The sequence below is a fragment of the Oscarella lobularis genome, chromosome 15, assembly GCF_947507565.1.
Source record: "Oscarella lobularis chromosome 15, ooOscLobu1.1, whole genome shotgun sequence".
NCBI classification, from domain to species: Eukaryota; Metazoa; Porifera; class Homoscleromorpha; order Homosclerophorida; family Oscarellidae; genus Oscarella; species Oscarella lobularis.
The window spans coordinates 1,222,972-1,236,297 of NC_089189.1; the positions used below are offsets into that span (position 1 = coordinate 1,222,972).

At 46.3% G+C, this 13,326-nt stretch overlaps 3 protein-coding genes and 1 long non-coding RNA gene across 4 annotated transcripts; 1 reads left to right on the forward strand and 3 right to left on the reverse strand.

Moving 5' to 3' along the window:
• Window positions 1-18: 18 nt before the first annotated feature.
• On the reverse strand, window positions 19-1,066 carry LOC136195940 (peroxisomal trans-2-enoyl-CoA reductase-like). Its single transcript, XM_065985430.1, has one exon. It carries the CDS (start codon window positions 1,029-1,031, stop codon window positions 204-206), a length of 828 nt encoding a protein of 275 aa, XP_065841502.1. The 5' UTR covers window positions 1,032-1,066; the 3' UTR covers window positions 19-203.
• A 378-nt stretch (window positions 1,067-1,444) lies between these two features.
• LOC136195949 (uncharacterized) lies at window positions 1,445-2,498 on the forward strand. Its single transcript, XR_010672032.1, has 4 exons — window positions 1,445-1,524; window positions 1,575-1,674; window positions 1,729-2,051; window positions 2,112-2,498. It is a non-coding gene; the product is annotated as an uncharacterized lncRNA (long non-coding RNA).
• Window positions 2,499-3,946: 1,448 nt separating this feature from the next.
• LOC136195928 (uncharacterized) lies at window positions 3,947-8,573 on the reverse strand. Its single transcript, XM_065985409.1, has 13 exons — window positions 8,482-8,573; window positions 7,805-8,431; window positions 7,596-7,753; window positions 7,362-7,541; window positions 7,158-7,308; window positions 6,990-7,111; window positions 5,827-6,942; window positions 5,698-5,779; window positions 5,354-5,640; window positions 5,125-5,306; window positions 4,736-5,072; window positions 4,452-4,686; window positions 3,947-4,404 (listed from the first exon to the last, which is right to left on the reverse strand). The coding sequence occupies exons 2-13, from the start codon at window positions 8,361-8,363 to the stop codon at window positions 4,214-4,216; spliced, it is 3,600 nt and encodes a 1,199-aa protein (XP_065841481.1). The 5' UTR covers window positions 8,364-8,431; window positions 8,482-8,573; the 3' UTR covers window positions 3,947-4,213.
• Window positions 8,574-8,769: 196 nt separating this feature from the next.
• On the reverse strand, window positions 8,770-13,295 carry LOC136195929 (uncharacterized). Its single transcript, XM_065985410.1, has 13 exons — window positions 13,230-13,295; window positions 12,553-13,179; window positions 12,344-12,501; window positions 12,106-12,285; window positions 11,911-12,061; window positions 11,743-11,864; window positions 10,580-11,695; window positions 10,457-10,532; window positions 10,123-10,409; window positions 9,875-10,062; window positions 9,478-9,814; window positions 9,197-9,431; window positions 8,770-9,144 (listed from the first exon to the last, which is right to left on the reverse strand). The coding sequence occupies exons 2-13, from the start codon at window positions 13,109-13,111 to the stop codon at window positions 8,954-8,956; spliced, it is 3,600 nt and encodes a 1,199-aa protein (XP_065841482.1). The 5' UTR covers window positions 13,112-13,179; window positions 13,230-13,295; the 3' UTR covers window positions 8,770-8,953.
• Between the last annotated feature and the right edge of the window lie 31 nt (window positions 13,296-13,326).

Below are 13,326 nucleotides of genomic sequence, written 5' to 3' on the forward strand. Positions count from 1 at the left end.
TACTAGGTTTTGATAGGACGTCGTCAAATGACTCTTCATTTAATCGCTTAATTAACCTTTTGATTTGTCGTGTTCATTAGAAGCCCTGGCAACCGCAACAAGAGAGTGAGGCCCATCTGACTACAGTACTTATTCTCTACTGAGCTGATTCACTGTTACTCATTATAAAAGCAAGGTGCAACTCATATAAAATTCGTCAATAACTATAACTTTGCCTTCTGCCACGAATAGACGGGCATCCTATCGTGATCCGGCAGCGAAACGTAAGACCCATACAATCGCAATCCACCGTCGATTGGAACAGTTACCCCGGTAACGTACGCAGCAGCGGGCGACAACAAGAAACAGACGACCGACGACACCTCCTCGGGAGTGCCCAATCGCTTTGCCGGCGATTTCGACTTCATCGCGTCAAAAAGTCCCGGATCGTAATTCGCCGCCGCCGTCGCCGAGTACACGTGACCGGGAGCGACGCAGTTGACGCGAATGCCGGACGCCGCCCACTCGACAGCCAACGTCTTCGTCAAATTATCGACGCCGGCGCGAGCGGCACTCGAATGCAAAAAGCCCGGATGTCCGTTATAGAAATTCATCGCCATGTTGACGATCGCGCCCCCGTTCGCCTTCATGTGCGACGCGTACGCTTCGCGACAGCAGAGAAACGTGCTCTGGAGATTCGTTTCGATGACGGCGTTCCAGCCTTTGAGCGTGATCGATTCGGACGCGCTGACGTATTGGCCGCCTCCGTTGTTGATGACGTAATCGAGACGCCCGTACGACGAGAGCGTCGTCTCGAATAGCGATTTGACGTCGCTTTCGCGACGCGCGTTGCACGGGACGGCGAGTATTCGGCCGCCGTCGGCGCGCATTTCGTCCGCGGCGTCGCGCAGGCGTTGCGCGTTGCGCGACGCGATGACGACGGTGCAGCCGAGATGGAGAAGCTCCGTTGCTATGCTGCGACCGATGCCCGTGCCGCCGCCGGTCACTATGGCAACTCTGCCATCAAACAGACCTCGACGAAAGACGCTCATCCCCACGGCGCGGCGGCGACAAGTCGTTATCAAGTCGTTCTTTACTTTAGCGCGCGCTAACTCAACTAGCCCCTTGTTCCTCCTTCGTGTTTTTTAGTCGGTTCGCGGTTCGCTAGATCACTTATTGCGACTGGATTATGCTAGTATTGATGAAAGGAACTCGCTGTGAAGCTGCGAGGAGTCGAACCTCGCGCTAGACCGGGCAAATCCTCACGACAAGTAATCTACACTCGCTGAGGGCGATTTTTGGAGAGAAAACTGCTTCTATGAAAACGAAAAACAAAGTGAGTGCTACGCTGTCCGTGTTTTGACTCGTCTATCCACGAGATATCTCGATGGTAAAGATATAAGGTTTTATCCCCCCGGATCTTTCATGCATAATTTATTGTCGCTTTTAGAAAGGAGAAGAAGAAGTATTGGCTTCCGTTATTGAATGACTTCGTGTGAAGACACGTGTACTGCGCAGACAATTGTCCGAAAAATAATGAAATTCGTTAGTAATCAATTATCCTTTTTTTTCTCGTCCTTAATTAAATCATTCAGGGTAGTCAATGTTGCTTCGCTATCTGGATTAGGCTTGTCGGACGCATTCTTTGGCGTTTCGAGTCTTTGAAAACACGTGATAATAGTTGCAGCTAATAATGTATTTCTTAATTTTAATTTTCAAATAACTCTTAATCAGTTTCTCTTTCTTTAGCTGATCCGAGCATTGTTTGCTCCTACTGAAAAAAGGCACGGTGCCGTGACACTGCCATCATCTAAGAAGCCGAGCCAACGTCAGTTGAAATGATCAACCCGGCCAGGTGGGCAGGAGCCAGAGAGACATCAAGAAACACAGCAGCCAACACATCTTTGGGAGTACCCAAATGGCATGGCCGGCGATTTTTGACTTCACTGCGTCAAAGAATCCCGAAGTAGCTGGTGCTGTCGTCCAACACACGTGTCCAAACTCCGGGAATGCTTCTCATCAGAGGGTGCAGTTTGAGAAGAGACTCCTTTTGGTGGCAACTGGCCAAAGACGTAAGTTCAGTATTAAAGTACTTTGTATAATTTTCTCTTTACACGCCGTTCCCATTGTAGCTGCACGAACGGGCCGGAGCACGGGAAAAGACGTGCTAGAGTAGTGTGGGGATTCATTTTATAGTGCATGCATGGTACGGTACAGTACAACTACATAGTGCATGTGGAGTACCGTAGGGACACGGCCTTACAACCGCCCTACGAAATTTTAAGTGAATTGAAGCTCAACGATAAAGCAGGTAAACATATACTTACTTTGTTACTCGCGTATTAATGATTTTTTTAGGAGTGGGGGTCCTGGGCATGACCCTGTGATCAAAAAACTGCTCACTACCGGGGTCCTTGGCATGACCCCGTCATCAAAAACTGCTTCGGGGTCCTGAGCACGACCCCGTATCAAAAACTGCTCATAGACGAAAGGAGAGGGACGGATGATTTATTTAATAAATTGAAAAAAATTGCACAGACTTTCCCCTCGCGTTTTCATGCAGAGGCAGTTTAGACCGGGTCATGCCCGGGACCCCTGCGAGGCAGTTTTTGATGACGGGGTCTTGCCCAGGACCCCGGTGGAGCAGTTTTTCATCACGGGGTCATGCTCAGGACCCCAATCCTAAAAACGAAACGTTTAGCCTAATAAGAGGCAATGAAACTGCTTACCAGGTGGAATCCCAGGGACTCGTACACCCCCCCCACCCCCCCACCCCCTACAAGATGAGCAGTGCTGAAGCGTGGGATATTCTGGAATGCCACGTTGCTATGGTTTCACGGCGCAGACACTCGGCTGACTACACTAGCTGCTGCCCAAAGGCACTAGGAACCTATTGCAGACGTGTACATTCAGCTGAACAGAAGCGTTCGAAACGCTCAGAGAGTCGACAGTCAATCTATACCACTGCATGGATAAGATTGCGCGCTTCATGATGAATGTGAGCGTGCAAGGATTGCCACTGGCGGGGAGGCGAGGTATAGACGACTTCCTAGGACTTATTTTAGCTGTGCACTACGGCGCTCCTAAAAGCGACGTGTGCCACGTTTCGAGTAGCGTTAGCACAGCTGACACCCACTAAAAATAACACAACGATTCTCTTCTGGCAAACCGTCGTGTACTATTATTACCTCATCCAATTAATCGGAAGGATTTATTTGAAATGAATGTATGCCATCCCTTCTTGCCATAAGTCCTCCACTCATTCGTGAAACAACGATTATGTGTGTCTCCCGTCCGTATGTGCTTTCCATAGCTGTGTACGGTTTGCTGCACTTGCATTTAATTAAATATCGATCCGACTGCTCTTACCTCGCAGAGGACTTCGGGTTTCGTGCAAAAATTTCAGGTCCTATCGAATAAGGGATTTGATTGTCCTACGGTGGTACACGGCGCTGGATTCAACCAACACGCTTTCGCGTGCCATTAGGCGTTTTGACGCCTTTCCATCGCTTTCGACTTTTGTCAGTCTCTTGGTTTCCTAGAAAAGACAAAGGCGAGGAAATAAAAGTTAAATGCAGGCGCGTGCAACGTAGGATTGCCTTGCGGCGACAAGATGCAAACTGCCACACATCATAGCATTGCGTGAGGTCCAGCCAGAGACAAGTTTACCGCCTGGACAGAATCTGCTGAATTCGAGCTCTCTTGCGCTGGAAAAAGACGCTGTGTAAAGGAAAAGAGCTCCAAGGGTCCCCTTCTATACGGGCAGTTCGATGCTTTGGTTGTCGAGGTCGACGAGAGACTGGAACGGCATCGGGCGAGAAGCGATGTAGTAGGCGGTCGCTGCGGCGACCGTTCCGAGGCCGATGAGCGTCGATTGGGACGACAGAAACGAAAGCCAGTCCGACATGGGTGGAATCGCGTTACTTCCCGGACAAGGAGAGCCACGTGCACAGGTTAACATAATGTGGAAATTTCACAGACACAAAAACCACACTAATCATCAGTTCCTCTATCTGTTTAGGGTTTGGACAACAAAGAAATCAAAGAAAAAATCTAAAGGGAACACAGAGAGAAAAATTCAACCAGAAACTTAGCAGAAAAACGACAAAGGTAAAAATGGGGTATAGGGAAACAGAAAAACGCCAAAAGATACACAGAAATCGAGACAAATGGGTACAGGAAGAAAAATTGTTACTGAATGTATGATACGCCTTACACAAATGAATGCTGACAGTTAGGAATTAAGACTCTTTTCGCCTTCTATTATCATTAGAAGGATGTCGCGGAACATGGGCCTCTCCTGCGGCTTGAGACGAACGCACCGCTTTAGTACGTCATTGAAAAACGGCGGGACATCCGTTGCTAGGCCTTCTGGAAGTTCGCCTCCACCCATGACGTGCAGGCGAATAAGATCGTTTCTCATATCTAAACTCATTTGTCTAAAAGCAAGTAAAGGAATTATTTAATTAAACCTTTATATGGGCTTTGTTTTTCGCGGATTTCCCACAGCACTACGCCGTAGCTGTAGACGTCGGCTTTTCGAGCAAGATCCAACTTCGAGCGGTCGTCTCCGTCGCCGTACGGACGATCGCGATATCGCTCAGGGGCGATGTGGGTGACCGTGCCTCCTGGCATATGCGAACTGTCTGGTCGCATCGTCGTAACGGAGCTGATCCCCGCCATTTTAGAAAGACCAAAATCGGCCACCTAATGAGAAAACTCAAAAACCCCTCTAGAAAATACCCTAATAATGAACCTTGCAAATGAAAGGAAATATCAGATTAGGAAGAATGTTGACCAAGACGTTCTGCGCTTTCAAGTCTTGGTGAATGACGGAGGGATGATTGTAGTGGAGATGAAGCATTCCTTCGGCGATTTGCTTGGCGAATTTGACTCGCGACTGCCATTTTTCGACGGTTTCTTCGTGCTGCTTGGGCGACTTGAGAAGCGAATGCAAGCTACCTTCGCTTACGAAGTCCGTCACGAGAGCATAGTGTCGGGGAACGGCGCAGAGTCCAATGAGACACAAGACGTTGTCATGCGCTTTTATTCGGAGGAGAATCGACGCTTCCTTTTTAAACATTTCGTATTCTCTGCCAACGAAAAATGACTATTTAATTAAAAAATATAAAGATGTATGCTCACTTTTCCGTTCTTCTCTTCCTGAAATCGTAGAACAATTTCACGGCAACGGTCCTCTTAATTCCTCTTTTCTTCAGCGTCGCTTTGTACACTTCGCCGTAGCCTCCTCCGCCGAGAAAATCCTTGTCTTCGTCGTAGACAAGCTCGTCTCGTTCAATTTGAAGGTCAGGTTCCAAAAGTGCTTCCTAATAAGACATTAAACCACAACCCGAAGATTTAAACAATAAAATACTTTGGTCATGTTCTCGTAGATTTCTGGAAAGACTTCTCTAACGCCTGAACCGAGGTCGGCGGAGAATAGAGCGGCGCTCAACGCTTCTCGCGTCGCCTTGAGACCGTGTTTCCTGATCCAGGCTTGGAGGAAGCGAAGCGGCTGGTCTTCTCTCTCTTCTAATTCGATTTCTTTGATTTCGAAGTCGGTGAAGAAGGGCACAATGAATCGAGCGACGACTCTCCATTGAAAGCGCATAATATACGAAATTTCGTCCATTTCGAGATGAGAGGGATTATATCGGAGAGCTACATTTGCATAGACCAATAAAATCAAGTAAAGACGTATGAGAATAAAGAATTTACCAACGTCACGACTTGGTTCAAGTTTCAAAAAGCCGTATTTATCCGTCGTGACGAAATTGACTTCGGGAAGCTTCAGAGCACCCTGAAACACAAAATTAAACAATAAAAATACGATTTCCTAATACTAACCTCAACGTGATCACATATGTTTCTAGATGCGGAGCACTGAATGCGAAGAACCTGACGTCGATCGCCGGAAATGATCGTGACGTTGGCAGACATCGTTGGAAGACGTTGTAGATGCTCTCGATGATTGTAGGCGAAGTAGAAGGTGTCGACCCACGCGTCAATGGGACTATCTCTGACCGCTAGCAACTGCTTCATGTCGATCAAGTATGATTTGCGACGACTTTCGTTGATCCAGCCTTCAATGTCGTCCGCTTCGACGACGTTTAAATGAGTGGGCGAGAGAACGAGATTTTTGACGCGTTGATCGAAGAGTAGAGGTTGACCGCGGCCGTCGTTGCGATAGTCGAGATAACGATCCCGATGTTCGGGTCGCGTTGAGATGAGGCAGAGATCGAATTGCCAACCGTCGGGAATTTTGATTTTTTCGAAAGAGAGAGCATGGAATGAGAATGCCTGTTCACCCAACCCGTAGAAATGAGTGAAGAAACTGCAACTCACATCCTCATTCGAAGAGGCGACGTCGACGGCGGAAGCGGCGGCGGCCGGAGCGGACGGAGAGACGATGACTTTGACGACAGACGATTGAAGAAGAGCGGCGATTTTTCGCTGTCCCGCTCTATCAATGACGATCTTCTCGTCGAATTTAATTGGGTGTTTGGTCGTCGCCAAATGATCGTGAGGTTGATAGAAGAAGACGACTTTAGAAGCGCTCGTTTTAGGCTTCATTGGATCGAGATTGAGACCGTGCTCGTGACACATTTCAATGTGTACGTCATCGTCGGATAAGCCGGAAGGAAGAGACAATTGAATCAGATCGCTCACGAATTCGTCGTCAAGGAGACCCTGCGATTGTTTGGCGTCGAATGTGAAGAGGGTCAAGCTCATTGACGTCTTTGGAGTCGACGAAAGTGCAGTGCGGGGGTGAATTCGAAGGATTGATCCCGTATTTGGGATTGAGATCTCCGCTCCTTTGTCCAATGAGACTGGAGTGGCGAATCTCTTCCATCGAGTGAAGATGAGAACGCTTTGAGGCGTTACGACGGCAATTACGTCTTCTACTCGTTGGGGAGACGGATGCAACAAGTCGCGTTCCTTTTGAGACAGACCTTCGCAATTCTATACAAATGAAAATAATTACGTGACGTTTAAATATTGATTTCTACCATTGTTGGAGAGTTGGAACGAAACGGTGCATTCTTATCATTCTTATCAAATTTGGACGTTTCTTGTTCAATTGGTTCGCTCAAATTGTGTCGAAGGAATTTTTCAGTCATACTTTTTAAATCTAATCACGCAATAAAATTAGGATGGATAATGATATTAATCTTTACCGTATTTCAAAACGTCTAATAGCGCCTCTGGTGTGTTCTCGCCAAATTCATAGGGTGATCCTCCATATCGCAGAATAAACAGAAGACCTCTTCGAACAATAGAGCAGACTGATTGGCGCCCTGTTGGAATGGGCTCATCTGATATTGACACCTGTCAAATGAACAACGTCATCGTAGAATGTCATATGAAAATATTTCAATTACCTTTTTGCACTTTTGAAAGTCAATTAGAATCATTTGGGCCAGAGACAGAGGAAACCCGTCTTTCCCATATCCCCACAAGACAAAAGCAACTGGCCCCCCTAATGTGGGAATATCAACGACAACCGTCGAATGGAGGAATCGAGGAATGAGATGATCATCCAATTTCATTTCAATCCACTCCTACGCAAATAAATCACATTAGTTAATTAATTAATAACAACCCTATCTCATAACCAGTGAACTGAACATGAACAGAAAAGCATCTGGAAACACTCCCCCAAGAGGACCACAACCGCCAATGAGAATAGCTCGATTAATACCAATGGTAGTGAAGGAATGTCCGGATCGAGGATGTGGTTTTTTTCCTGTGCATTGAGCTGGAATCCAATTCCCTTCAAACAAATGTCTACATTGAATTCAAAATAATTTTACACGTCACTCACTCTTTCGGATGCAAAACAACCAAACTTCATTGTTCCACCCCATGCCAGGATGTTTTGAAGAAGTAATGAATTGAGATCCATCTGGTATTGGTGAAACAATCTTTGTTCCGAATCCGCCCATGATGACGAGATGTTCGTCTCCTTTCTTTCCTAACACGCACATTCCTTGGCTCTCTCTCCCGCTGGGCGTTGATTGGTCATTGGAATGGATTCGTTGCCATTCCAACGTCAATCCATCCAATTTGTGAACATCGTTCGAAAAGACTGGACGGCGATCAGACGAGAAGTAGTCACCACCAAATTGATAAATGTCCCGATTTTGGACGACACCGATTCGTGCGCCCCCACATGTATGAGGAAGGTCGGATGGGCTGTTGGATGTTGCTCGTCGTTCATTCCATTGACTTGTCAACAGATTGAAGCACTCGATCAAATCGGGAGAACACAAGTACTTCTCTCCCGTCGATTCTCTCACCGCTTCTCCTCCCCACAGAAGCATTTCATCATTGAGCACGGCAGCGACGTGTCCATATCGAGATGACGGACACGCGGATGACATTTTCGAAGAGGAGAAACGGTTCGAGAGAACGGAATCGAGTGCTTCAACGACGAGACATCAAAACGAGTCTAACAGAAAGAAAAATGACAATTGATGAAACGCAAATCGTTGACTGGACCTTTGCAGGACGACTCAATCGCTCCAGCGACGACAAAACCGACTCAAAAAGGAGAACTACGAAACCGAAATCACGTGACTTAGACGTACCGATCAATGAGAAACGCTGACACGAAAGTATTGCAAAAGTAAAAATATTCATGAGAAACGAAGAAATAAAAACGAAATAAAGAATCAAACTGCACGTGAGAGGACGGGAGAGTTCACGCAAACGCAACGCAAATCGTTGACTGGACCTTTGCAGGACGACTCAATCGCGCCAGCGACGACAAAACCGACTCAAAAAGGAGAACTAAGACGAACAGGAAATCACGTGACTTAGACTATAAAACAGATCAATTAATATTGTCACAGGATAAAACGCTAACACGAAAGTATTGCAAATATTCACGAGAAAACGTAGAAACAAAAAAAGAATCAAACTGCACGTGAGAGTACGGGGATGTGACTGAATTTTAAATTTTGAGATTACTTCAATTGGCTTTGTATTCTGCTTCGGTTATTAGCGCCACCACGATGTCGCGGAACGTCGGTCGATTCCGCGGATCGAATTGCAAAGATTTCTTCATGAGATCGTCGAAAAACGACGGAACACCCGTTGCTCGGCCTTCGGGAAATTTCTCTCCACTTTTCACGAGAAAGCGAATCATATCCTTATCCTTACCTAAGCGAAAAAATAGCCAACGTCTCAAAATGTCATAAAGAATGAATTTGACCTTGATAGGGATGACGCCTTTCACGTATTTCCCACAGCAAAACACCGTAACTATAAACGTCGGATTTTTTCACCAAATCCATCTTTCGACCCCCGTCGTCTTCGTCGCCGTACGGATGCTCGGAATAGCGCTCCGGAGCGATGTGAGTGACAGTGCCAACCGGATTCGAACCGTCTCGTCGCACCGACGTAACGGAACTGACGCCAGACATTTTTGAAAGACCGAAATCGGAAACCTAGAAATAGTTTCATAAACAGGCACGTCGAAATCGAATAATCTACCTTGCAAATAAATTGGACGCTATTGCTGTGTCGAATGCACTCGACTAAGACGTTCTGCGCTTTCAAATCGTAGTGAATCACCGGCGGTTGAATGGAGTGGAGATGAAGCATTCCGTCGGCGATTTGCTTCGCGAATTGGAGTCGCGTTTCCCACTTCTCGACTGCCGCTTTGTGCTCGGGCGACTTGAGAAGAGAAGATAAATCTCCGCCGCTCACAAACTCGGTTACGAGAGCGTAGAAGGTCGGAATAGCGCAAAGCCCGATTAGACGAAGAATGGAAGGATGCGGATCGATTTGAAGGAGAATTGCAGCCTCCTTCTTGAACATCTCGTATTCCCTGCAACGAAAACAACAGCTAATAAGAAAGGAAGAGTCCATATGTAATAAGTAGGCTGACTTTTCCGTCTTTCTTCTCCTACTAAAATCCTTAAAGACTTTAATGGCGACTGTCTTCTCTGGCTTCCCGGCTTTCTTCAGCGTCGCTTTGAATACCTCGCCGCACGCTCCGCCGCCGAGAAAATCCTTGTCTTCGTCGTAATCGAGCTCACTTTGTTGAACCTGAACAGTCGAATCTAAAACCACTTCCTAGGAAACGTCGCATATAACATCATCATGAAAACAAATAAAGTGTATATGTCTATGTACCTTGGTAATCTTTTCATAAATTTCAGGAAAGACTTCTTTAGCACCGGAAGCGAGGCCGACAGATATGAGGGCGGAGACGAGCGATTCTCGCGTTGCGCTGAGGTCGTATTTGTCGATCCACGCCTCGAGGAAGCGAAGCGCCTGATCTTCTCTATCGTGTAATTGGATTTTTGCAATTTCGGAATCGGTTAAGTAGGGAAAGATGACGCGAGCGACGTCAATCCATTGAGAGCGCATGACAAACGTCAGATCTTCCATTTCGAGATGAGATGGATTGTATTGGAGAGCTAAATTAAGTATAATCAAGTAAAATACATGAGAATAAAGAATTTACCCATCTCACGACTTGGTTTCAAATGGCCGCACTTATCGGTCGTGACCGTTTCAAATTCGGGAAGCTTCATAGAACCCTAAAAACAAAAATTAAACAATAAAAACACAATGTCCTAACACTAACCTCTACGTGATCACATATGTTGGAAGATTCGGAGCATTGAATGCGAAGACATTGACGTCGATCGCCGGATTCGATCGTGACATAAGCGTTCATCGTTGGAAGTCGTTGTAGAAGCTCTCGATGATTGTAGGCGAAGTAGAAGGTGTCGACCCACGCGTCAATGGGGCTATCTCTGACCGCTAGCAACTGCTGCATGTTGATGAAATATTTTTTGCGACGACTCTCGTTGATCGAGCCTTCGATGTCGTCCGCGTCGACGACGTTTGATTGGGTGCGCGAGAGAAGAAGATTTTTGACGCGTCGATCGAAGAGAAGAGGTTGGCCGCGGCCGTCGTTGCGATAGGCGAGATAGCGATCCCGATGTTCGGGTCGCGTTGAGATGATGCAGAGATCGAATTGCCAACCGTCGGGAATTTTGATTTTTTCGAAAGAGAGAGCATGGAATGAGAATGCCTGTTGACCCAACCCGTAGAAATGAGTGAAGAAACTGCAACTCACATCCTCATTCGAAGAGGCGACGGCGACGGCGGAAGCTGCGGCGGCCGGAGCAGAAGGAGAGACGATGACTTTGACGACAGACGATTGAAGAAGGGCGGCGATTTTTCGCTGTCCCGCTCTATCAATCACGATCTTCTCGTCGAATTTAATTGGGTGTTTGGTCGTCGCCAAATGATCGTGAGGTTGATAGAAGAAGACGACTTTAGAAGCGCTCGTTTTAGGCTTCATTGGATCGAGATTGAGACCGTGCTCGTGACACATTTCAATGTGTACGTCATCGTCGGATAAGCCGGAAGGAAGAGACAATTGAATCAGATCGCTCACGAATTCGTCGTCAAGGAGACCCTGCGATTGTTTGGCGTCGAATGTGAAGAGGGTCAAGCTCATTGACGTCTTTGGAGTCGGCGAAAGTGCGGTGCGGGGCTGAATTCGAAGGATTGATCCCGTATTTGGAATGGAGATCTCCGCTCCTTTGTCCAATGAGACTGGGGTGGCGAATCTCTTCCATCGAGTGAAGATGAGAACGCTTTGAGGCGTTACGACGGCAATGACGTCTTCTACTCGTTGGGGAGACGGATGCAACAATTCGCGTTCTTTTTGAGACAGACCTTCGCAATTCTACACAAATGAAAATAATTCTATTACCTTTAAATATTGATTTCTACCATTGTCGGAGAGTTGGAACGAAACGGCGCATTTTTATCATTCTTATCAAATTTCGAAGTTTCTTGTTCAATTGGTTCGCTCAAATCATGTCGAAGAAGTTTCTCAGTCATACTTTTTAAATCTAATCACGCAATGAAATCAGGCTGGATAATGAAATTAATCATTACCGTATTTCAAAATATCTAATAGAGCCTCTGGTCTGTCCTCGCCAAATTCATAGGGTGATCCTCCAATTCGCAGAATAAAGAGAAGACCTCTTCTAACAATAGAGCAGACTGATTGATGCGCTGTTGGAATGGGCTCATCTGATATTGACACCTGTCAAATGAACGTAGAATTTCGTTTGAAAATATTTCAATTACCTTTTTGCACTTTTGAAAGTCAATTAGAATCATTTGGGCCACAGACAGAGGAAACCAGTCTTTCCCATACCCCCACAAGAGAAAAGCAACTGGACCTCCTAATGTGGGAATATCAACAACAACCGTCGAATGGGAGAATCGAGGAATGAGATGATCATCCAATTTCATTTCAATCCACTCCTACGCAAATAAATCACATTAATTAATTAATTAATTAATAACAAACCTATCTCATTACCAGTGAACTGAACATGAACAGAAAAGCATCTGGAAACACTCCCCCAAGAGGACCACAACCGCCAATGAGAATAGCTCGATCAATATCAATTGTAGTGAAGGAATGTGCGGTTCGAGGATGTGGTTTTTTTCCTGTGCATTGAGCTGGAATCCAATTCCCTTCAAACAAATGTCTACATTGAATTCAAAATAATTTTACACGTCACTCACTCTTTCGGATGCAAAACAACCAAACTTCATTGTTCCACCCCCTGTCAGGATTATTTGGAAGAGGAACGAATTGAGATCCATCTGGTATTGGTGAAACAATCGTTGTTCCTATTCCGCCCATCATGACGAGATGTTCGTCTCCTTTCTTCCCTAACACGCACATTCCATGTGCCGCTCTCTCGCTGGGCGTTGATTGGTCATTGGAATGGATTCGTTGCCATTCCAACGTCGATCCATCCAATTTGTGAACATTGTTGAGACAGACATTACGGCGATCAGACGACAAGTAGTCACCACCAAATTGATAAATGTCCCGATTTTGGACGACACCGATTCGTGCGTAGAGACATGGCTGAGGAAGGTCGGATGGGCTGTTGGATGTTGCTCGTCGTTCATTCCATTGACTTGTCAACAGATTGAAGCACTCGATCAAATCGGGAGAACAATAGTACTCTTCTCCCGTCGATTCTCTCACCGCTAGTCCTCCCCACACAAGCATTTCATCATTGAGCACGGCGGCGACGTGTCCAAAACGAGACGACGGACACGCGGATGACATTTTCGAAGAGGAGAAACGGTTCGAGAGAACGGAATCGAGTGCTTCAACGACGAGACATCAAAACGAGTCTAAAAGAAAGAAAAATGACAATTGATGAAACACAAATCGTTGACTGGACCTTTGCAAGACGACTCAATCGCTCCAGGGACGACAAAACCGACTCAAAAAGGAGAACTACGAAACCGAAATCACGTGACTTAGACTATACAAACAGA